General features: G+C 48.2%; 1 protein-coding gene across 5 annotated transcripts in view; it reads right to left on the bottom strand.

Moving 5' to 3' along the window:
• FERMT2 (FERM domain containing kindlin 2) overlaps positions 1 to 23,720 on the bottom strand; it is a 52,667-nt gene that overhangs the window by 13,829 nt on the left and 15,118 nt on the right. For 3 of the 5 annotated variants that reach the window (XM_018907055.3, XM_018907056.3, XM_018907057.3), the window contains 6 exons: positions 18,180 to 18,413; positions 5,071 to 5,205; positions 1,485 to 1,517; positions 822 to 1,047; positions 588 to 690; positions 43 to 150 (listed from right to left, as the gene is read on the bottom strand). In XM_018907055.3, the coding sequence (XP_018762600.1) occupies positions 43 to 150; positions 588 to 690; positions 822 to 1,047; positions 1,485 to 1,517; positions 5,071 to 5,205; positions 18,180 to 18,413 (839 nt within the window). The remainder of the gene's footprint in view (positions 1 to 42; positions 151 to 587; positions 691 to 821; positions 1,048 to 1,484; positions 1,518 to 5,070; positions 5,206 to 18,179; positions 18,414 to 23,720) is intronic. The other 2 variants (XM_009101612.4, XM_009101613.4) reach the window with 1 other exon arrangement.

Below are 23,720 nucleotides of genomic sequence, written 5' to 3'. Positions count from 1 at the left end.
CAAGTCTAACCCAACCCAGGGGTGTCTGGGGCCGAGTCTCACCTGCAGTGCTGCAAACATCATCATCTCCTCCTCCGTGCACTCGATCTCCTCCAGCAGGATGGCCCACTTGGACTGCTCGTACAGCTGGTTGATCCTGATCGCGTCGTACTGCGGCACAGAAACGCGGAACGCTCGGAAAACCAGGAGCCCAGCTCAACACAAACCACCCCATCCACTGGAAGCTGTCCCTGCCCGTGGCAGGGAGTTGGAATGAGATGGTCTTTAAGGCCCATTGCAACCCAAACTATTCTGGAATACTCTGATCTCTCATCTCAACACAACACTTTAATCTGAGACTTTTTCACTTTGATCTGAAAATCCACCACTGACAAGAAGTGGATTTAAGAACTCTTTAAGCACCTCTAGCAACACCTAAATCCCCTGGAATAATGGAGCACAAATCCTGGGATTGATGCCTGCACAACCAACTTTCAAACTTCCAGTCTTTGGGAGATTTGCCGACACAACAGTACGTTAGAGATCAGGCACCCTTCGCTCCAAAGGATGGAAATTTCAAAATGGGGGCGGAACAAGGAGCTCTGTACCTTTGGATTCAGGTCAAAAAAGCTGTAGTACTTGAACCGGAGTAGCAAAGCCTCGTTTTCCTTCACCTCCTGCTCCATGAGGGATCGGGACGAGTCCAGCCACCTGTGGATTGCCAACACGGGATAACGCACACGGAACGCTCCGGCGGAGTCGCCACGACGCCTCTCGAGAACACAATTAGAAAATCATCCAAAAAAAAAAACCACCCCCAAATCCTCATCTCCTGAACTCACCCTTGGTTGATTTTGGCCTTATCGAGCAGCGTCTGGGGCTTGTACATTTTGGCTAAGGACTCCGGGGAGGTGACGGGCTGGCTCACGGCCAGGATTCCCGGGTTGCCCTCGGACAGGGCGCTGTCGCCGAACCAGGCGGACGTGGGGGACAGGGGGCTGCCGTCGTGGGCGTCGTAGGTCGGCGTCATCGTTTTGCTATAGAGTCCTGGGCTTGAATAGATATTTCCTACCAGCGAGGGGAATAAAAGCCGGGAATTAGCCTCGGGCCAAGGCCTGCCCGCTCCCGGCTGCGCCGGCTCCGCGCAAACCCGGAGCCGGCGCGTGGAAGACCTTCCCTTCTCATCTTTTGGCAATGGGAAAACGCTGCGCTGCTCGTTCTCCCTGTCCCTCTCCTCTCTCTTGGCTCTTCTCCAAGAGCAAAACTGATGGAAAACTCGTTCCAGCCCAAAGGATGGGGAAAGACTCAGGTCTCCCACACCGGGAAGCTCCTGCCCCCTGAGTTTCTGTGGCATCTGGGACATGAGTGGCCCCCGACTTACCGGTATTACCTGTTGCTTAAAGATTTTGGAAGTCAAAAGTTTTAGAGGAGCAGGAAAATAAACTAAGGGTGCAGCCAAAGAGACCAGAGGCAGAGGGCAAAAGTCCTATTGAGGTGGAGCTCACCTTTGACGGGGCCGATGTAAAGAATATCGGTGCCTATAGAGAGGGAAAAGAAAGGAGGGAAGTGAGAAGGCGAGAGAAAGTCACCCGGAGAGCAGGAGAAGGACAGAAGCCAAAAATGGGCATTTTTGGAAGAGGGCAGAACAGCACAGGTGAGGTTGCACCACCCTAATGGAGCGTTTGCAGCAGCGCTGGTGGCAGCAAAGCAACTGAAGTGACTTCCCCAGGACAGCTGGGCATGGAAATGTGGCGCTCCCGGATGGAAAAGCTTGCTGAGGTGGCCACACAAGTTCAGGATTAATGTGCTGAGTGGTGCAATGTGGTGCCAGACTGATCCCAAAGCAAATGTTACTCCCAGGCCTTTTGAAGCTTCACAGCTCGTACCGACTCAAAGCAGACATAAAAACACCCAAACATTTTAAAATTATTCATTTGAAGAGAAAAAAAAACAAATCCAGCTTGGTATCTCATAGCTTAAAATAGCTGAGAGCTTAACAGAGAGGTTGTGGCTGCCCCATCCCTGGAAGTGTTCCAGGAGAGTGTGGATGGGGCTTGGACAACCTGGTCTCTGGAAGGTGCCCCTGCCCTTGGCAGAGGGTGGAATGAAAAAAGGGCTTTAAGTCCCTTTTTAAGTCCCTTTTTAAGTCCCTTCCATCCCAAACCATCCAATGAAACAGCCCCTCTTCACCTCACAGGGACACTGAATTTTCATATAAAATCCCGATTTTCAGAATAAGGGAGGATCATCCACCATCTCCTAATGGCAGGAACTCCCCTGCATGCCCACATCAGCCAAGGAGCTCACCCAGCATCACCTGCTGGGCACAAACCTGCCCACCAGAACCAGAAGGTCCAACACCACACTGGATTTTGGGAAAGGGCTGTGTCCTTCCTAAATCATGAACCTGCAATTCAATGCACCCAAGCTCTCCCTCCCAGAGCTCTGCTGAGGGTGTTGAAGGTGGTGACAGAGTTGAGATGCCACAAACAAAACCTTCTGTGCCACCTGAGCCACCACCTTGGCTCCAGCTCCTTGCTCCAAACCATCCCCACACCCTCACAGCCAAGGAATGACAGAAAACTGAGCTGGACTGGAAAAGTCCACAACCAAAAAATGGAAAAACCTTTCTGAACCTTCAATTTTCACAATGGGCATCTCAAGGAGCAGGAAGAACGGTGGGAATCAGCAGCATCAATGTCACTGACAGCCAATATCATGGCTAGGAAACTCCAAAGAATTACAAACCTGATTCTAAACTGCCTGCCAGGGTGGAAAATGTAAGTGAAAACCACCAAACAAGGATGCTTTTAATGCTCCTGCTTGTTTTGCTGGCATCCCAGTCAGGATGAATCATTTGGGGACCTGTAAGCACCACGGGTACCTGTCACCAAGACAGATCCAGCAAACCAGGCAGGAGCAAAACAGCAGCAGGGATGTCAAGGGATGGAAAAATCCACCTTCATTTGCAAGGAAAAGGCCAGGGATGATTTCCAGGTTTTCACACCAGGTCCTTGCACTTTAGGAGCTGGGACTCCATGATCCTGAGGGTCCCTTCCTTGAGCTATCCTGTGATTCTGTGATTATAAAAGCAGCAGGAAGGTGCTCTCCCCATGGATTGTTACAGCACTGGAGCAGACAACTCCAACAAAAACCAGCCATAAACCCCCATAAACCACTTCCCAAAAGAGCTCTTCCCTCCTCCCCAGCCACCCTCACTGCAGCTTCAGCCTTCACATGGCTCGAGCACACAAGGCTGAGCATCAACTGGAACAACAAAAGGAAATCCCACTTTTTGCCCCAAATTTTGGGGAAGTTTTTTCCATTAATATCCCCCACATTCCTTGACTGAGTGTCTGCTCCATCAGAGCAAAACTTGCCCTGCACTTTTCTTCTCATCTCTTTCTCCAAACACCTGAGACATCTCAAAAGAAGCCTCCCTTAAAAAATTTGCCCCAGGCAGGCAGTGTCATGGAAAGTTCCAGCAGAAATAGCTACAAATTCGGCTAATTTATATAAACAAGTGACTACAGGTCTAATGGAAAGTGTTGGGCAACACATCCTGTGGGTGTATTGACAACTCTGCCCACTGGGATTTAAATGGTTTCACTGCCAGGTTTGGGGTACTCAGTGACAAAACACTCCCAAGACATTGAAATCAGCACCTCCTGAATTATTAATTAGTTTTCCAGAAGCTTTCAGCACATAAACTGATGTTGGAACAACACTAGAAATGATTTATTCAGATGAAACCCACGACTTTTATCGAATGGCACCTGAAGAGGCAGGGATTCAACCTGCTGGGAGTGATTTCATTCACAAGGAGAGCAAAACCAGCCAAGTGACTCACTGGAAGAGCCATAAATAATTAAAATAAAGCCCAGCTTTTGCATACATTTCCCCCAAAGAAGGCCAAGTCTTTCCTATTAATCTAACAGAGATACTCTCTGTGAACACTGGCTGTTGGAAAGGCTTAGAATGGACTCTAAAGATGAAAATACCAAATGGAAATGAAAATTGACTGGAGCCTTGCCCGAATTCTCTGAGCCAGGAGTGGAAGAGGACAAGCCCAGAAGTATTTTTAATTTTAAGAGAGGAGAAAGAGTGGGATCAGAGCAGAAGGAGGATTATTGTTCCTTGTTCCAGACCCATGGTGCACATCACCTCACACAGCCAAAACCTTCCTTTCTGCAAGCCCTGTGCCACCACTGGCATTAACCACACTGTGTGACCTTCCCTGCAGCTGATTTAACACCAATTAACACAACTTTACAATTCCAAGGTAGTTTTTTTAATTAAAGCTGCCCTGCTGCCCTTGGATTACTGGATTTAAACCCGAGAGCTTTGGCAGCCAGACACGTCTCTCCTGCTCACCACTGTGGCTTTCTCCACAAATCCATTTGGGATAAAGTGCTTCCACTTGGCCAAAATTATGGTTTCAACTCCTGCCATTTGCCTTCAGACACCAGACTTCCAGCAGCCACGGAAAAAAGCTGAAAAACCCCCTCTGCTTGCAAACACCTGCATCAATTTGCTGCCTGTGGCAACTCCATCAGGGATGTTACTCCACCAGAAATTCCCTTCCCAGTCCTGCTCTGGAGCTGAAATCCACACTGGCCAACCAGCCCCCAGCAATAAAAGGATTTATTTAGCATCACAATCCACAGCTACACCGCTCATGTAAGGCAACACTAAAGCAATTAATAAAACTCTGCCCTTGCTGGGCTGTAAATACGGAGTAGAACGGTGGCACAGCCTAAACCACGCCAGGAATGCAGACATTAACAACGATTTTCCATTTAACTCCTTTCTTAACAGGCTAAGAAAAGCTCTTAGCAACATCATCAGAGTGCTCAAGTGGCCACACTTGGGCTCTGGTTTGTTCTGTGAAGCCTGGGGGTTGCTCTGCTCCCAGAAATGCGTGACAGCTCCAGCCCCAGACATGCATCCGTGCCAGCGAGTGCTGCAGCCCGCCAGGACTCGTGCCATGGATCTGGGGTCTGTTTCTTGCACAGACCCTCAGAAATTCAATCAGCCCCACCTTGCTGTGCCAGTTTTTTCCCCTGCTCCCATTTTTTTTTGCCAGCTCACCCGACCCTGGTGTGATCAGAGGCCCCTCCAGCTCGAAGGTGTCATCTTCACATTGATCGTCCAATTTCTTCTTTTTTTTCTTTGATGGATCTCTGGGTTTCCTCAAAAGGGAGAGCTCTTCTGGATGCCTGATGTCTGGAGGGGAAAATGGATCACTTTTATAATGGCAGGATGGGAAAAAAGGAGTAAAAAATGAGAAAAAGGGAGAAAAAAGGGGAAAAGGAAGAATATCCTTCCATTAGGAACAACATCCAGCAATGCTCAGTATCTCCCTTGGATGAATTTCCTGCTCTGTAATGCTTAAAAATCAGGTTGAGAACATTTTCCCTGCAAGTCTGTTGGAAACAAGCAGTGTCCTTGGCTGGAAAGGTAACATAACATTTGGATAAAATGTGGAATTTCCCAGGCACAGTCACTCAAATGTAAATGTGAGCACTGTGACAGAGCCTAGTAACACCTTCATACATTAAATATAAATAATAAAAAAATAATAACCCCCCCTTCATAATATAAAATTAGAAATAATACATAGTATTATAGTAGTACAAAATAATATAGAAATAGTATAAAGAAATGGAAATAAAAATGGAAATAAAAATGGAAATAAAAAAATAGAAATAGAAATAAAATAGAAATAGAAATAGAAATAATAGAAATAGAAATAGAAATCAGCACACAAATCCCTATTTAGCCATGTAGGTAACAGACCAGACCCTCTCACTTTCATTGGAGCAATCCAAGAATTAAGCCATTTATTTACACATCAGACTGGAAAGTTTAAAGCCTGTAATTTACCCACTTTTTAAAGAGATTTTTGGCCAAAGTGTTTCTTTTTCACAGCACACCTCTCCATTTTCCTGCCTGGGACGAACCTGAACAATGTAAAACCCATTTAAAATGAGGAGCATCCCATTGTGTTTGTGATTTCAGCCATGGGAATATGAGGAGCAAGGAAAAAGGGAATTTTTATTAACCACCAAGGCAGAACTTTGGGTGTGCTGCACTCAATTCCAGGTGGGAAGGAGTTTCCTGGGAAAGCAGAGCCTGCTGTCCTTGGTACCACTGAAACCACAGAGGGCCTGGAGCAGGACCAGGAGTCCCAGTGCTTGGCCAGTGTGTGGGAGCTGACCTGGAAAGGATTCACCTGGGCATGGAGCCATCCAACTGCAGTGCTGAAAGCCTTGGAGAGCTCTGAAATACAGCCTGGATTGGTAAAATACAGCCTGGGAGAGCTGGGGGTGCTCACCTGGAGAGGAGAGAATCCAGGGAGAGCTCAGAGCCTGAAGGGGCTCCAGGAGAGCTGGAGAGGGACTGGGGACAAGGGATGGAGGGACAGGAGCCAGGGAATGGCTCCCAGTGCCAGAGGGCAGGGATGGATGGGAGATTGGGAATTCCTGGCTGAGAGGGTGGGGAGGGAATGGATGGAATTGCAGGAGCAGCTGTGGCTGCCCCTGGATCCCTGGCAGTGCCCAAGGCCAGGCTGGATGGTGTTTGGAGCAATGTGGGATGGGGGGAGGTGTTCTTGCCATGGCAGGGGTGGAATGGGATGGGATTTAAGGTCCTTTCCAATCCAAACCATCCTGTGATTCTCTGACAGGGATTCTGGACGTGCCTGGAAGGAGCTCTGGAGTCTCCTCTGCAGCTGGCTGTCCATGCTGAAGCTCCTGTGCTCTTTCCTGCTCTGTTTTTTGTACCTATCACCCCAACATGCTCAGCTGCAGAGCTTTCCCTTTGGAATGCCCTAGGGAAAGCAGCCCTGGTGCCATCCCTGCTGCAGCAGAGATCAGGAGCCAGGAGCTGCCTGCAGCCAGGCTGGGCTTTCCCACCCAAGGAATGCTGAAGGAGACAATCAGCCACAATCCCAGCCAGGAGATTACAGGGCTGGGATCCCACCTAGTGCTGGCAGCAGTGGGAGTTCCCTGAGCACTCCCAGGATTATAATGAACACTGGAATTTGGTGCCCAGCACGTGAGCTGAGCAGGACACAGCCCCACACTGCCCACCCTCACCAGCATCATTCCTTCCTGCAAACTGGCTGGGAAATGCCACACTGGGAACTTCCCCCATCCAGGTGATTTTCAGTGGGATCCCACTAAATAAACCTGGCATTCCTGAATCCAGAGGCTTCACACTTCTGGATTTAACTGCCTTTTATATTGTAGGTGTCCCATCCCACTACCTAATTTTAATTTAAATTTTATTTTTATTTATATTCTTGTAGTTACTTATACATACTACATATATATATATTATTTTTAGAAGGCATAATTTATTTTCAGCTTTATTTATGTATTTCTTTCAATCATATCATTGAATCCCAGAATGGTTTGGGTTGGATGGAACTTTTAATTCCACCTTGTTCCACGCCCTGCCATGGGCAGGGACACCTTCCACGATCCCAGCCTGCTCCAAGTCTTGTCCAATCTGGCCTTGAGCACTTCCAGGCTAAAAATACACAGATTTAGATATCTATATGGATTTTAAATCTCTAAAAAATATGTAGATTTTTATATATTTATATTTTATAGACAAACTTTTTAAACTTATAATTTGGTTTTATTTCTGTATTTAGAGATATTTATTCCTATATGATTCACCTATTTTATTACTTTCTATAGATAACCTTTCTCTAATTTCAGCTTTAATTTAACCCTGATTTATTACCACACAAATCATCTCACTAAACCCCACCACCCACCCCTCCAGTTTCCCTGCCCAACTTTTTGACCATTTCTAGCAACAAACAGCCAGAGGCTGAGTGCAGGCAGCTCCATGCATTCCCATTTATCCCAGCCAGCTGACCTCATGGAGCAGGAATCTGCTGGGACAACCAGGGTCACATGCAGGGGACAAGAGGCAGCACAGCCTAAATGGAGGAGTTCCCCTGGTATTTTGGAGCAAGGTTGAGGCTCTGAGGTTTATTTATGGTGCATTAGCAACTCTCAGCTGGAAGCACTCAGGGAGGCCAGGAGGAGGCTCTGGGCCAGGCTGGGATTCTGGAAGCAATCCTGGAATCATCCCAGGGTTTGACCATCTGATATCAAAGAGACTTTTTATAGCCCCTCAGTTGTTCCTGATGCTCCCAGCGGGATAGGAAGGATCCAGGGCAAGTTTTGGGCAGCTGCTTGGAAGCAGCACAAGGCTGCAGGGGGTGGAGCAGGCAGCACATCCTGGGGATGCCAGCAGGGATCCCATGGATGAGCAGGGATCCTATGGATGAGCAGGGATCCCATGGATGAGCAGGGATCCTATGGATGAGCAGAGATCCTATGGATGAGCAGAGATCCTATGGATGAGCAGGGATCCCATGGATGAGCAGCGATCCTATGGATGAGCAGGGATCCCATGGATGAGCAGGGATCCCATGGATGAGCAGGGATCCCATGGATGAGCAGGGATCCTATGGATGAGCAGGGATCCCATGGATGAGCAGGGATCCTATGGATGAGCAGAGATCCTATGGATGAGCAGGGATCCTATGGATGAGCAGGGATCCCATGGATGAGCAGGGATCCTATGGATGAGCAGGGATCCCATGGATGAGCAGGGATCCTATGGATGAGCAGGGATCCCATGGATGAGCAGGGATCCCATGGATGAGCAGGGATCCTATGGATGAGCAGGGATCCTATGGATGAGCAGGGATCCCATGGATGAGCAGGGATCCCATGGATGAGCAGGGATCCCATGGATGAGCAGGGATCCCATGGATGAGCAGGGATCCCATGGATGAGCAGGGATCCCATGGATGAGCAGGGATCCTATGGATGAGCAGGGATCCCATGGATGAGCAGGGATCCTATGGATGAGCAGGGATCCCATGGATGAGCAGGGATCCTATGGATGAGCAGGGATCCCATGGATGAGCAGGGATCCCATGGATGAGCAGGGATCCCATGGATGAGCAGGGATCCCATGGATGAGCAGGGATCCCATGGATGAGCCGGGATCCTATGGATGAGCAGGGATCCCATGGATGAGCAGGGATCCATGGATGAGCAGGGATCCTATGGATGAGCAGGGATCCCATGGATGAGCAGGGATGCCATGGATGAGCAGGGATCCTATGGATGAGCAGGGATCCTATGGATGAGCAGGGATCCCATGGATGAGCAGGGATCCTATGGATGAGCAAGGATCCCATGGATGAGCAGGGATCCCATGGATGAGCAGGGATCCTATGGATGAGCAGGGATCCCATGGATGAGCAGGGATCCTATGGATGAGCAGGGATCCCATGGATGAGCAGGGATCCCGTGGATGAGCAGGGATCCCGTGGATGAGCAGGGATCCTATGGATGAGCAGGGATCCCATGGATGAGCAGGGATCCTATGGATGAGCAGGGATCCTATGGATGAGCAGGGATCCCATGGATGAGCAGGGATCCCATGGATGAGCAGGGATCCCATGGATGAGCCGGGATCCTATGGATGAGCAGCAAATTCCTCCCAAGTGCCTCCATCCACAGGCTCCAGGACTTTACAAAACCAACAAGGCAGGCAGGGAATGGCTTCAAACTGGAGGTTGAGATGGGATCTTGGGAAGGAATTCCTGGCTGGGAGGGTGGTGATGCCCTGGAACAGGGTGCCAAGAGCAGCTGTGGCTGCCCCTGGATCCCTGGAAGTGCCCAAGGCCAGGTTGGATGGGGTTTGGAGAACCCTGGGACAGTGGGAGGTGTCCCTGCCATGACAGGGGTGGCATGGGATGGGCTTTGAGATCCCTTCCAACCCAAACCACTCTGGGATTCTATGGGAAGGAGACAGAAAGGCCTGAGCCTGGAAAGCAGAGTTTTGGAGCTCAAAATGTGATCAGAAAGGCAGCTTTGAATCTCCAAGAGAAATTCTTCCAGCTCTTGGATGAAGCCATTTTGCTGCCTGCAGCATCTTCTCTTCCATTTGCCTGCAAGATCCTGCCTGTGCCTGCTGTCTGTGGCTGAAGGGAAATCCTTGGCCTTTTTTTCCAGTGTCATCCCTCATTTCTCATCCAGCCCCTGCACAGCTCACCCAGCCCAGCTGTGCCCATTCATCTCCCATTTAAGACAAACTCCAGAGCTGGGATTAAACCCTCTTCCTTCACAAAACACCATTTGCACCCTGCAAACTGACTTTAAAAAAAAAAAAAATCTTCCTTACAGGGTGTAAAATTCCCAATTTATGCTCTTTTGCACCAAATCCACCAAGTAAATCTTGCAGCTGCTGCATCTTTACCCACCAAGGTGTGTTGTGATGGGGATCCCAGAAAGGTTTGGGTTGGAAGGGACCTTAAAGCTCATCCCATTCCACCCCTGCCATGGCAGGGACACCTTCCACTATCCCAGGCTGCTCCATGCCCTGTCCAACCGGGCCTGGGACATTTCCAGGGATCCAGGTGCTCCCATTCCCACAAGAAATCAGATTTATGGTTTTCTTACAACATGACATCATTGACTGGAAGGGCTGATGGATGTCCCCAAAAACTGAAATTATGGGAAATCACACTACTTTCAGTATTCAGTTCTCATAAATGCAGATAATAATCTGAGACACAAAGAAATTTTTGATGCAGAGAGAAAATTAACGTTGCAGAGAAGCTTCTGGCATCCAATTTCCTTCCCCTTTTCTGGCTCCCCTAAAGGCCAGAGGGCTGCTGCACCTCCTTAATTCTTGAAAATAAAAACTCCGTAAATTTACTTGTAGCACAGACAGTATTGAGGGGAAATCCTCTGTTTAATGCTGATCCAGCCACCTTCCTTCAGGAAATGTGTTTTGCAGTGGGATATCTCTGGGAAGTGGGATTTCTCTGCACTCCATCACTGCTCCCCCCAACCAGTGACTCATGAAAATTACAGCCTTTGTGCATCACTCTGACAAGTCTTAGAAAAATGACAACTCAAACCCCATTTCAGATTTGAAACCAAAAATAAGGGTGTTTTTTTTTCTTTTTTTCCTTGGAATGAGTGAATTCTGTGGATGGTTTTTCACAGTGTAAGTTTACAGAACGAAGCATCCGACTTATCTGCAACATAAATTCTCTGGAGATAAAGTTCTGCAAAACAAACCAGAGGAAAAAAAAAAAACCAAAAAAGAAACTAAAAAAGGAACTTACATAACCTGAGGAGTGTCTGGAGATAAGGCTGTGGCTGGGTTGGACACTGGGCAGTATCTGATGGAGCAGGTCCTCACCTCCCCAGCACAGTTTACTGGGTTTGTACATTCAGTACATTTTATTATGGGTTCTTCAGATGCCCAGGAACTTAAATATTTATCTGGGCAAAAGCCAAGCTCTCCACTCACTGCCTGGGCCCTGCAGCTCTCTCAGGACATCTCTGGAGATGCCCAAGGAGTGCTATGGGTGTGGAATCAGCTGGGGCTGACCCTGGCAGAGGTTTTGCTGGAGCCTTCCCAAATTGTGGGTGGAAAATCCAAGTGCCTGTTGACTTATGGATTTGCCAAGGGAGCAGTGATGTGCAAAACCACCCAAGAATGGGGTCAGTGGGGTTTGGAGGGGTGTGAATGTTTGTGCCAGTGGTTCCCAGAGCTCAAATCAGGCACCACCAGCCCAGAGAGGCACAGGAGGAGAAGGAGGAAGAGGAGGAGGAGGATGCAGGCAGTGGTGATGGAGCCAAGCATTACTGCAAGGCCAATAAAAAGAGCCATTGGAGAGGCAGAGTCAACAAACACTCGAATGTTTGGATGTTTTTTTCCATAAGTGGGACGAAATCCCCAGGCTCCCATTATCTGGATGCCTCCTGGAGCACAGGCAGCACTACAAGCCTTGCCACTGAAGTGGCTGAACTGCAGCTCCAGTGCAATTAAACTCCATTAATTTAATCCCACAAACAAGAGAAAAACAATCCACTCACACTCTTCCCTCTAGGTTCAGCCCATAAAGAGCAATCCAGCTAATTCCAAGGAAGGCTTGGCCAGCATGCCCTAAAGTCTTCAGGATGGAATTCTATTTAAAGGGTCTCTGTCAACAGCAGAGTAAGGATGAAAAAATTCTCTGACTCACACGGTGACATAAAACCTGATGCTCCTCCACACGCAGAACACCACGAGGTGGGGACAGGGGGGGAGAGCAGAAAGGATTTTTTTTTCCCCATCTCAGACACTCTGTAATTAAATCTGGTTATTTCCCTGACCCCAGTTCCTGGGCTTGGTCTGACAGCTGAGCACGGGCAGGCAATAAAAGGGGAAAACGCCGCAGCTGGCAGCCAACCTTGGGCCCTGCAGTTGAAAAAGCTGAGGACGCTGCAATCTGGCCAGCTCTGGAAATGGGAAGATTTCCTTCCACACCCATTCCCTGGACATATTTAGAAATTGCTGTGCCACTGCCAAAGCTCTGTGCTCGTGGCAGGAAAAGGCAGCAGATCCATGCTCGGGGTTTCACCGCCGCCGCCTCCCTGTGAACGTCATCCCTGAGCATCCTCCTGATGCTCCTGAGCATCCACAGCCTGAATGCCCAGATCCCAGAGTCACTGAGGTTGGAAAAGACATCCAGGATCAACCTGTGACTTATCCCCACCTTGTTACCCAGCCCAGAGCACCGAGTGCCATGTCCAGTCCTTCCTTGGACACCTCCAGGGATGGGGACTCCAGACTTCCCTGGGCAGCCCCTTCCAAGGCCTGACCACACTTTCCATGAAGAAATTCCTCCTGAATGCTGCTGTTGCTCCCCAAATTCCCCCTGAGGTGCTCATGTGCATCTACCAGGACTCCATGATTTTAGGGAAAACACTACTTTATTTACCAGCAGGGTGTGAAGGAAGAAAAGAAAGTTTAGGAGGTTTGCAGTGGCCAGGGATGGTGGAAGTCCTGTCCTGTGCAGGGCCAGGATGATGGACTTGATTGGATTTGACTTGGTGATCCTTGTGGGTCCCTTCCAGTCAGGATATTCTGTGATTGCACAAACTCCAGGCAGCTTTGCCTCCTGGAAAGCAACTGGGCCAGGGATGGAGCTCCATGTGCCTGTCACAGAGCCCTGGGAACGCTGCACATCGTCCACCAAAGCGTTCCAGTTTTGCAAAAAGCCCAAAAACAACAAAAAAACCCCAAAAAACAACAAACAGTGGCTTTTTATAGAAGTCTTTTTGGCAGCTGAGGGCGTGGAAATATTGCAAATACTTCAGGAGTCAGAGGACGTTCTGTCCTGGAGCGGGGAGTGTTTGGAGAGGGGGAAAAAAAAAAAAGGTAAGGTCACATTTGGCACTGGGATGGTGTCACCTTCCCTGGGCTGGGCTGGGCTGGCATCCTGCCACTCCCAAATGTCGCTGCCACCTCGGCTCAGGTTGCATTTGGTGGCTGGAGGCTGAGGCAGGGAAGGCTGGCTGTCACCTCCCCACCACTTGCTGAGTCTCAGGAACCTCCTTATTTTTGGGATGATGGGAAGCAGCTCTGCACCCTCATGGGACTCTGCACCCTCAGCTCCACAAGCTCCTCAGCATCACACCACCCTCACCCTGTGCAAGAAGGGGAGCTGGGGAGCAGAGCAAGATGGAATGTGGGCATGGAAATGCCACAGCTGGGCACAGGATGCTCCCCAGACTCTGTTTTCCAAAACAGGTGACTAATACACACGGATTATGAGGCAGGAGCTGGGTGTGAGCTCCACCAGACTCTGGGGAAATAAAAGAGCCTCAGGGTGGGTAGGGAGGGATTGGTCATGAGTCTTCGAGTGTTTCCTCCCTGAGCTTCCTCCTCCTCTGGCACTGAGTTGTTCTCTCTGTGCTCCCATGAATTTTCCCTGCTCCTCTTCTCAGGCTGGAGGGCAGCAGAGGTCCCAAATCTTCACAGCCAGGAGAAGAGGAGAAGGATGGGAGGTTTTCTGCTGTCACAGCATCTCCCCTCACCCTGCAGCTCCAACATAAGTCGTGTCCCCAGGAGAAGGAGCATTGCTGGGGCAGGAAACGCCGAGCCCTGGGAAAAAGCTCTCACTGCTTCATCTTGCTGTTTGCTTTTCCTGTCCCACGTGCCCACAGAGCAGCAGCAGAGCCTGCCTGGAGTCCCTGGGAGCTCCTGGGACACATGGAAAAAATACAGGCAGAAAGCTGGAAGGGCATGAGCAGCTGTAAGGGATCCACTGGGCTGGAATCAAGTGAAGCCATCCCAGAATCCCAGCCTGGTTTGGGTTGGAAGGGACCTTAGAGATCATCCAGTTCCCTGCCATGGCAGGGACACCTTCCACGGTCCCAGGCTGCTCCAAGCCCTGTCCAGCCTGGCCTTGGGCACTGCCAGGGATCCAGGGGCAGCCACAGCTGCTCTGGGCACTCTGTGTCTCACTGCCCCCACAGCTGAGAATTTCTTTGTAGGAAAAGAGGATTTTTCCATTTGTTGTTACATTGGATGATGGGTGAGCATCTCCTGCCTACCCAGATCCCACCTTCAATGAGGATATTCCCACTCACACCAAAAAATGCTCAGTGCAGCTGACACCTCAGGTTTTAGGTTTTCTATTTTTCACATTCTGTGCTGCTTTATTGTGTGGGTCTGGGTTCATATTATGGGATGGTGAGCTCTGTGCACAGAGCAGGGGGACAAAACAATTCCTGCTCCAGCTGGGCACCAAGGACAAATGAGCCAAATCCCAGGCCAGGAGCACAAACCCCGTGGGCTGGAGAGAGAAAAACAAGCAGGGTGGGAGTGCCTGGGCTAAAGCTGGGCTGGGACAATGAACTGCAAGGTGGGAATGGAGCAGAGCTGATCCCAGGGAGAGACCCCGTGCCCGGCCGTGCATTTTGGGGCCATTTTGGGTCATCTTGGGTGCAGCCCTGGCTGGGCTCTGGTGCTGCCCAAGGTGGATCCATGGAGGAGATCCTTGGAATCAATCCCTGCTTTATTCTGGGACTCCATCCAGCCTCTGCTCTAGGGCAGCCTGCACAAGGCAGCACAGCCCATCAAATCTGCAGCTGGATATTTGATGGGCAGTTTTCTGGGTGGAATTATCTCCCATTGGGATGATGAGAGCAGGAGGGAGCATCCTATCCCAAATATCCCAAATTCCCTGTCCCACTGCCAGCCAGGCAGGAAGCACAAATCCCTGCTGCTCAGGGAAAAAAAAAAAAAAAAAAAAGGTGAAGTTTTACTTTCTCTTTCTCTGGTCTTTAATTGCAGATCAAAGCTGGCCCTTCAGGCTGGAGCTGCCTGCCAGCAGCTGCTCCTGGGCAGGATTCCAGGCCACCCTCTGGATGAGGGCTGCCCATCCCATGTACTGCCTGCTCCTCTCCTCGTGCCTGCTGGGGTCAATCCCTGCCTTTAACCCTCCTGAGTGGCTGCTGTGGGAATCAAGGGGCTGCAATCCAGCACTGGGAGTGAGACTGGGGATTTTTCCGGCTTCACACGACCTCCAGGAAAGTGAGGGATGTGTGAGTGGCTCCAGCATCTTCCCACAGGCACCTCCTGGGAGCCCCAGGGAGCTGCCCCGTGGAATAACTTCCCTCTGCACAAGAACAGAGCCTTCTCTTTAAAACTCAACCACACTCTGCAAGGGTCACACCTCTGGGTAACAACTGAAAGGCAACAGAAGCAAAAGACAGCCTTAAATAATTCATCCATGGGTGTTCCTGCTTGTGCAGTGAGGATTTCATAAATGCAACCAGCCAGAGTCCTGAGAACATCAGGAATTATCCTCAGTTACTCACTGGGGGTGCTTTGTGCTGGAGTTCCTCAGGTGTGTAATGAAATGATGCAGGGGCAAGGACAGCAAACAGGTACAGCCAAAATCTGAGCAACTCCCAGGCACAGCTCTGTCCTGAGTTCCCTGGAGCTCAGAAATCAAGGGATTACAGAGACAAGGACTATGCTGGGATCACTTTCCCTTCCACCTTGAAATATCTGCCCAGTTTTCCTTGGAGAGACAATTAGCTTGATTAAGATGGAATATGAGAGTTCTGTGCAGGGATGTTGAGGAGGGCAGGGAAAGGTAATGGAAGAAAAATGGGGCAGGAAAACACAAATGGGGAGGGAAAAAGGACAATCATAGAATCACAAAATCACAGAATAGTTTGGATTGGGAGGGACCTTAAAGATTATCCCATTCCAACCCCCTGCCATGGGCAGGGACACCTTCCACTATCCCAGGGTGTCCAAGGTCTGTCCAGCCTGGCCTTGGACACTTCCAGGGATGGGACAGGCACAGCTTCTCTGGGCCACCCTCAGAGCCAATATCTGAATCCTAATATGTCATATATATATATATAATAAGTAATAGATACAATATATAATATATAATAGATAATATATAATATACAATATATAATATATAATGTATAATATATAATATCTAATATCTAATATATAATGTATAATGTATAATATATAATATATGGGGTTTTATATTAATGTATAATATATATATTATATATATAAAAAGTATATAAATGTTCAAACACATTAGGTACGACATCTATAAATAGTGGTATTTCAAACATCTCTAAGAGCATTTTAACACTTATATAAAATGTATTTGTACATCATTTGTATTTATACCTCTGTGGTTCTGGGAAGAGCATCCCAGCCCCTCCAACTCCAGCACTTCTGCACCCCCACATCCCAGTCCCTCTTCCCTCCAGCTGATGCCAAGCTCATGTATCATCTTCCCAGTAGCTCTGCTGAACATCTGGCTCCCAGTAAACACAACTGGGAGGGCTAAACAATTTAATCACTGCAGTTTGTGTCTGTCCTCAAACAGCTCAGACTGCTGAGAGGCACTCCAAGGAAAGTGAAATTTCCAGTAAAAGCCCTGCTTCACCCAAAATCAGGAACTTCATTTCAGTACTTCAGAGGCTGCAGAAGGGAAGTCAGCACCAGCCTGGATGGATGTGTCCCTGCTGCCTGCTCACAGCTCCAACCTCTGCTATCCCAGAGGCTTTTCCTGCCTCCCAGACCTTTAAATATCAGGTTTATTCTGGTTTGGTCATAAATACACCAAAAGCTCTGTAGTTGGAAGAAAAGGCTGCTTCAGACCCACATAAGGTTCTGACAGCATCAGTGACAGATCTCCTGTCCCATGATGAACCAGACCAGAATTTCCTGACATGAGTCACTGCTGGAGAGATTCATCAGTGTCCAAGGCTGGGACCTCCCTGTCTAGCACGACATCCCAAATGCCCAAATGTGGGACATGGGGGTGGGGGAAACAAAATCCACTCAGAAACAATGCTGGCTAAGCCTTTTCTATTTTAAGGAGAAATTGCCCAATATTTACATTTCAAAAAAAATCCCCAACAAAACAGGAAAGCAACAGCAAAGATCCATAACCAGCTAAAAATACCAACCAAGCCACGGATGTGCTGGACACTGCAGGTAGGGATGAGCTCTTCCTGCCTCCCCAAACAACTGGGTCAGCCAAGAGTAACCTCAGCTGCCTTCTGAGAGCAGGAATAGATTTGCTAGAGCTGAGGATGGGTTGCAGGCTCCTGTGGGAGGGGAGAATTCCAGCATGGAGTGCTTCCTGGAGCTCCTCAGGGTGGGGTTGCCATGTCCTCCTTGGGTTTTTTTTTGGTGGGCAGGAAGAAACACTGGGTTTTGGGATAAGGAATTTGTAAGATGGGTAAAAAATTATACCTGGTAGGGAATGTTCCCTCCTTTCTCATGGGCTTCTCCTCCACCAGGAAATGAGGGTGAAGAGGAGACAGCAAGACTCTGTTCCTTCTCTCCACCAGACAGTTTTACAGTGGAGCTTCACCACTTAATCTCTAATATAATTTTCCACTAGAAGACAACCCACAGGGCTGGCAGATTTCCCATTTCAGGGTTTGCTTTTCATCCAGCACATAAATTTGCAGGGGGGAAAAAAAAAATCACAACCAGTCTGAATATCAAGCAGGGCTGGTACCACCTCGCCTGTGACAAACCCGAGGACAGCTCTGCTATGGAAGGGAATTCAGCACAAAAAATGAATTTTTAAATCACTTTTTGGCTCAATTGGTCCTGTTATTGAAGTTTTACACACAAAAGAGTAGGAAGGGAAAAAGAGAGGACACCTGGGCTGTTTGATGTCCAAGTGACTCCTGGTTGTTCAAAGCCAGAAACACCCAGGATTTATCAAATTTACAGGACAAGCACCAGAGGAAAGGCAGGAGCCAAACCAACCAGGAAACTCCCCAGGGTGGGGGAGGTTTTTCAACACTTACTGAAGGTTTTGCAGATGTCAGAAACAGCCTTGAAGACCCTGTCAGAGAAGTTGACTTTGACTTTGACGTACTTCATGTTGGGCAGCTGCAGGCGCAGCAGTTTGTGCTGAGGGGTGAACTGGAGCTTGGCATCCGCCTGGATCCCGTATTTATCCAACGTCCAGTGAGTTTTAAGGAGCCAAGTTTTCTTCTTTTCCCACCACAGAGCGTGATCAGACCAGTCCTTCTTGACATCTGCAACAAAGAAGCCATTTTCCCCCAGTTAAAAGCGGCACCAGAACGAGCATTCAGAGGACAAAAGAAGTTTTTAAAGGTTTTTTTTTTTTTTTCTCCTTTCCTGAGAAGGAACTATGGACCCAAAAACTCCAGCAGCTCTTTCTGGATACAAGGAACTGCTTGTATTCAGTAGTGTTTTGATGGGATATAAAAGCAGGGAGGAATCCAAGGGATAAAATAAAGATGAGACTCAACGTCTCTGTGGATCACCAGCCTGGCAGTGATCCCACCTGGAACACGAAGCCAAGGGGTCATGAGTGACCCAACACTTCTCCCAGCAGGGATTTTGCACAGTTTTTGGGGTTAACTATCAATTCTTGGGTTTTTCACCACCATCCAGGATAACTGTGCTATCCCAAAGGTGAGCCCAACCACCTCAGCACACATGGAAAACAGAACCAGGAGGAGGTTTGCAAGGAGAATTCAACAGGACTTTCAGTTTCTACAAAAAACACCCTGAAAATTCCCAACTGAAACAAAAAACTGCCTCCCAAATGACCAAAAAATCTCAACAGCCACATCTCCTTCCAGCTGGGATGTAACCATGGGGTCCTTGGAAGTCGCCTTTAGGTTGGGAAGCACTTGGGGAACCAAAGTATGGTGATAACTCCAAAAGACAAACCCTGTGCAATATTTTCCCTGTGCAAAATATTCCCACCTGGAATATTTTTCACTAACACCTGGCCCTGCCATTACTACAGAGCATTTTCCACTCTGTGCTCACCTTCAGGTGGGGAAGCATTTGGAGAACCAAAGTATGGTGATAACACCAAAAGACAAACCCTGTGCAATATTCTCCCTAACACCTGGAAGATTTTTCACTAACATCTGGTCCTGCCATTCCTGTAGAGCATTTTCCACTCTGACAACCAATGACAGTGCCATGTCCTTCCACCATAGAGAGAAGAGAATGGAATGATATGAAATATAAGAATATATTTAGTAACAGAATAATTCAGTTTTCAGCTCCAGATCCCTCTGGGATCCTGGATTTCCACCATGAAACACCAGTTTAACCCCAATTAAAACCAGCAGCTGACATTTATTCCAACAGCTCCTGTCTCCATCCTTAAGCACCACAGGGCACCAGCCAGAAAGGCAGGAGCAATTCCAGAGGACTGGAGAATTTCCAGAATTAGGTAAAGTCCCAGCAGACTCAATGCCAAAGGGACTGAAGGAACACAATCCAGCACCAACATCATGCTGGGATTCTTGGTGTCCTGTAGAGGAGCTGGACTGGATGATCCTCGTGGTTCCTCCCAGCCCAGGATATTCCATGATCCTGTGAGAGTGAAGATTGTCCCCACGAGCCACATCTGAATTAAGCTGAGATGAGAACAAGGTGACAAATGAACTTTTGTCTGTCCCTGTCTCAAAGCAGGACCTGGAGCTCAGGGTTACTGAGACAACCCAGCAGGAGCTGGATTTTCCCTTTGAACTCCTGGTTTGATGGCACAATCAGCTCTGCAGAAAGTGGAAACATCCAGCTGGACTTTTCAACAGCTTTGTACAATCAAATTAAACAAAACCAAATATAGAAAAGCATGCAAACTTGCACAAGCCTTGTCTACCCGGAAAAAAATCCAAGAAATCATTACAATGGACTCTGGTAATGAAGTCCAACTTCTGCCCTACTGAAGGCTGAACAAGTTGGCACCAAAAATCAGGGGGAGGAAAAAACCAAAGGCATTTGGAATCAGTAACATTTATGCCTAACAGAAGGGGATTTGAGTTTACACTGCTGATTAACCATTCAGGCCACAGCACAAAAACAACACTCTGGGCCTGAGAGTAATTAACACTTTCAATTAACAGTGAGATGTTGGTTCTAGCAGGAAGGGGAAGGTCTGTGCCTGTCCCACGGGGTAGTTATATATAAAAGAGGCTGGCAAATGTTTAGCAGCTGCTTTGTGGAGTTGAGTTTTACACACTGACAAGGGCCTTGGGTGCTTTGCAAGGGATCCAGGACTCCTTGGAGCAATCCCTGCAGACAGGGAATGCCAGCAGCCTGGTTAAATCTGACCAAAGGTTTACAAACCTTCACCAGAGTCCCAATTCATGAGTTACTGATTTGTTGGGGTTACAGCTGCACAGCAAGGCTGAATATTTCAGCTCAGGCTCTTCCCATCTACTACCATCAGTCACCAACCACTTCATATTCACCTACCTATCATTCATCAGCTTATTCATATTTATCAACTATTATCAATTTATCAGTTGGCCATTTATTTATCAGAACTCAGCCAAGTCTCCAATCACTGCAAATTCACCTTAGAGATCCCAGACCTGGGATGTAGAAGTTTATACAGGCTGCAGATCTCAGAGATGTTTGTAGATCCAGCAGCTCCTCTGAGCTGCTGAATGTGATGGGGACAGAGCTGCTGGAGGGAGTCCAGAGCAGGGGCACAGGATGAGCAGAGGGATGGAGCACATCTGCTGGGAGAGCTGGGATTGCTCAACCTGGAGAAAAGCAGCTGTGAGTCGATCTAACTGTGCCCTTCCAGCGCCTGAGGAAGCCACAAGAAAGATGGAGAAAGACTCCATGACAGGGGATGGAGGGACAGGACTCAGGGAATGGCTCCCACTGCCAGAGGACAGGGATGGATGGGAGATTGGGAAGGGATTCTTCACAGGGAGGGTGGGCAGGCCCTGGCATAGGGTGCCCAGAGCAGCTGTGGCTGCCCCTGGATCCCTGGAAGTGTCCAAGGCCAGGCTGGACAGGGTTTGGAGCAGCCTGGGGTGGTGGAACTGGATGGGCTTTGAACTCTCTTCCAAGCCAAACCCTTCCAGGATTCCATTAAACGAGCTGCACACACGTAAGGGTGACAGGAAATCACTGCCACCCTCCCAGCCAAGGAAGCCCCCAGGTGAAGGCAGCAGGGATGTGGCAGCTGGAGCTGTCAGCATCAGCTGGAGCTGGGGCTGGGCTCAGGGAGCTCCAGGAGCCCAACCCCAGCAGCAACACCCTCGGGAAAGGGAAGCAGGGCGCTTCCTTCCCGGCCTCCAAAATAAACCCCCACCTTTCCCTGCAGCCTGAACCCAAACCTCTGGAGCCTGGGAGGGCTGGCAAACCCAGCTGTGATTTTTTTTTTATTTTTTTTTTTCCCCTTGGTGTTTCATTTGCTTCCCAGAACTGTGCCAAGAGGCAGGAACGTGCACCAGGGACGTTCAGGATGTTTTGTACAGCAAAACCCACAGGGCTGTTCCCCTTGGAAAGCCATTCAGACAGTCCTGGGAATGTGAGAGGCATCTTAAATCACACAAATGGCTGCAGAGACCTCTGTGAGGACACAACAGCCAGAGAAGGAGTGAAGGGCTGCTCTAGGAAGTGTTTTAAACCTGAAACATCCTCAGCTTTCAATCCGGACGCAGTCACATCCTGCCAGCTCATCCAGCATGAATTACAACAGCAGATTTGAATTCCCAGAGCCACCACTGAATTCCCTGAAATCTACAATCCAAGCAGCAAATAGTCTGAATTGAGATGCACACAGGGTGTGCTTTAATTCTGGGCTGGCTGTCGCACACAGACCCACAAACACAATCAGAATTCCAGCAGCAAGGCTGAATCTGGGTGAAGGGCAAAGAAAATTGAGCCAGCCCTGCCTGGCAGCCCATTTATCCCATTTATCCCATCTGGGAAGTGGATTTGTAGAAAATTCTTAAAGTTTGGTAAAAGACTCACATAATAAATATTTGCATGTAAACTCTGAGATAAGAAATGTTGATTTAGAAATGTTGTGGAAGAGGATGGAGATTGTTGAGAGAGAAATGGAACTAGAAATAAGTTTTAAAGGGTGGTTTTGTAAGTTAGATAAGGTATTTTGGAGAAATAGAATTATGGAAGATTGTATTGTAGTAGGACTTATGAGGGGTAATTTTACATGACTGGCTTTAAGGAATTTACAGCATGGTGTGACAAAAGCTGATAGGCCAAGAAACACTTCCAGTGTATTGTAATTAGGAAATAATTAGCTTCTGATTGTGATGGTGTGAATTGAACCATCTGTATTGTCTCACCCTCCTCATGAGACTGAAAATGGAATAAAAGTTTTAAAACACCTCTCAGCTGCCCCATCTCTGGGTCAGAAAAAACCATAATCCAACAATCCCATTAATCCCAGGACTTGGCTGCTCCCAAACACTCTCCCTCTGCCAGTCCATGGTTTTTTGCAGTCCCTTTCCTGCTGCAGCAGCTACTGAAGCTCCTTCCTGCAGAAGCTCTGCTGCCACTTGGCAGCTCCTCCAGGCCAGCTTAGGACAGGCAGTAGGATACAAGTCTCCAGCATTGTGTAAACACTGAATTTTCCTTGTTATTTTGGGATATCCCCTGTTGCAGATGGGCTCTCCTTCCATGCACTGCTCAGGACAACAGAGCCCTGATATGACTGAAGAAATCTCTTTTTTCCCCCTTCCCAGTGCATGGTTCAATCCCACTGGATGGGTATCTGGAAGGCAGGGGTGGCTCCCACCTCTGGGAATCACCAGATTCCCTTTCCCACCCACTTCCAGGATTAAATCCACAGGGCAGCCAAGACCCTGCAAATGTCTCCATCACCTTAACATTGGGGGTTAATAATAAATAATTAAAAATTTCCTGTATAAGCTTGAGGAGGAATTCTGCAGCCTGCCTGAGTTGGATCATGGATTTTTGGTGGAATTTTGGAAACAGAGGATTTGCAGCTGATGCTGTTTTCCCTGGAATTCTCTCCACCTTCAGAGAGAAAGCAGAAGCAGCTGCAGCAGAGTTTGCAGCTCATTCCTTAATTAAAAGTGATGGCTTTTAGAGCAATGGATTCAAGTCTTCAGCATTCCCACAGGAGCAATCCAAGAGGACCATCCCCCTCTGGAGCAAAAGCTGCCAGAGAGAACCAAAACACTGGGGGGGTTTCCACAGGAGCAGAATGAGCTCCACAGCTTTCCCTGGCTCCTTCCCAGGGGTGGGTTTAATCAGGATTATCCCTGCTCTGCTCCAGGCACACTTGGGAATCTGAGGTGGCAAAAAATGCCCTTCCATTATCTCAAATTTATCTATATAAAAATAATTTTTAAAAAACAAATATGCATGTTTAAACATATATATACACAAATACACACACACACACACACACACACACACACACACATATATATATATATATATATATATAAAAGATATATTATGCATATAAACATACACATAAACATTTACCCCATATTTATATAGGCATATATAAAATAGAGACAAAACTGAATTATATGCATATAGAACTATAGATAAACATA

Source organism: Serinus canaria, chromosome 5, assembly GCF_022539315.1.
Source record: "Serinus canaria isolate serCan28SL12 chromosome 5, serCan2020, whole genome shotgun sequence".
Taxonomy (NCBI): Eukaryota; Metazoa; Chordata; class Aves; order Passeriformes; family Fringillidae; genus Serinus; species Serinus canaria.
Note: the sequence above shows the minus strand (reverse complement) of the source record. Positions and strands in the feature narration are given on the sequence as shown.